Source organism: Aplysia californica, unplaced genomic scaffold, assembly GCF_000002075.1.
Source record: "Aplysia californica isolate F4 #8 unplaced genomic scaffold, AplCal3.0 scaffold00007, whole genome shotgun sequence".
NCBI lineage: Eukaryota > Metazoa > Mollusca > Gastropoda > Aplysiida > Aplysiidae > Aplysia > Aplysia californica.
Window position 1 is genome coordinate 2,837,287 of NW_004797277.1, and position 1,397 is coordinate 2,838,683.

The following is a 1,397-nucleotide window of genomic DNA, read 5'->3' on the forward strand; positions in this document are numbered from 1 at the left end:
AAGAAAGAAAGAAAGAAAGAAAGAACCCAGAAAGTCAAGGCTGATTGGTCCCGCTCAGTTTAACCCTATCTGTACTCCCTGGGGTAATTTTGTAGCCCCGGGGTTGTATTCTTCACATTTTAGAATACTTCTAGTGCGAAGATCTCTTTAAATCTTTCAGAATTTCTCAAAAAATCATTTTGACAGACTGCTATGCAAAGCAAGTAAATTTCCTCTTTGAAAGTGGTGACACAGACTTCCCCTCGTCGTATGGATACTATAGTAAAACACGGCGTACGGATAGGGTTAAGCTGTTCATAATCCTACATCAAATCTTCTCGTAGAGTCTATGATTATTCGTCTTCTTCCTCCAAAACGCAAGCCCAGTTGCAACAAGCGACATAGCGATGAGTGCTGAAATTGCGACGACAGGAGCGGCGTATTTCTTGGTGGTATTTGACTTGGATGATGATGCACGAGGTGTGGTTGAATTCGACGACGGTCCATCCGCCCCCAACTGTAAGCCAAGCACGCTGTTCCGACGAGTTGCGAGGAAAGGACGATCCTGAGGGGAAAGACAAGGAATGCTCGGAAAAGACGGGGTTCTTTCCTCTTTAGAAATACTACGTTATTCTGTTTATACACTGAGAGCAATTAATTAATAATACTGTGTGGGAAACCGACAACAGGCTCCACGCTCGATGCGTTTGGAGATAAAGATTTTTGGAGGGTAGGGTTAGGGGGGCTCTCGTGGTCTAGAGGTTAAGGTGTTCGCCTCTCATGCAATAGGTCGCGGGTGCGAATCCGGATAGCGACGGGAAACTTTCTTCTCTAAAAAAAATTCTCCTTTTACTTTCAAATCCTTCCCTGCTTTCTAACAATGTTCTATCGTCTGCTCTGGTCTCCACTTTTTGCCCCCGCCTCCTTTGCCCTATGGGCTCCTGGCTCTTTCTGCGGCCTTTCTACTGCTACTCCATGGCTCCTTGATGCTGTCTTTCAGCCACACCCATGATCTTATGGTAGGAAAGATCTACACCTAGCCTTCTCGGACAAGGGCGAAAAATCTCGGAGGTCCCGCGTGCAAGTTGCGCCCGTTAAAGATCCCTTGGTGGTCCAAAATCGATAAGGGTAGACTTCGGCTGCCACCAGAGCAAAATTCAAAGCACCTACCAACTGAAAATGTTTAATGTTAAGAAAAAGAAAGTAAAAAGGGAATCACCAGAAATGGCTAATTTAGTTGTTTTTTTTATTATAATAATAAATAAAAATAAAGACAACAATTTTCGTGTAGACTCAACTGAAACTTTTTCCTACACATAGGTGTAGCCTACATATTAAAAGAAATATGTGCTTCTCTGGTAGAGGGAAACATTCTGTTGTGAGGCACAATGACACGCCCCCCCCCCCAAACTATAAGT

At 44.0% G+C, this 1,397-nt stretch overlaps 1 protein-coding gene across 1 annotated transcript in view; it reads right to left on the minus strand.

Moving 5' to 3' along the window:
• Positions 1-223: 223 nt before the first annotated feature.
• LOC106011621 (phospholipase B1, membrane-associated) overlaps positions 224-1,397 on the minus strand; it is a gene marked incomplete in the record, with an annotated part of 6,086 nt that continues 4,912 nt past the window's right edge. Inside the window, 1 exon segment of the mRNA XM_013081872.2 lies at positions 224-546. Within this exon segment, the coding sequence (XP_012937326.2) occupies positions 308-546 (239 nt within the window).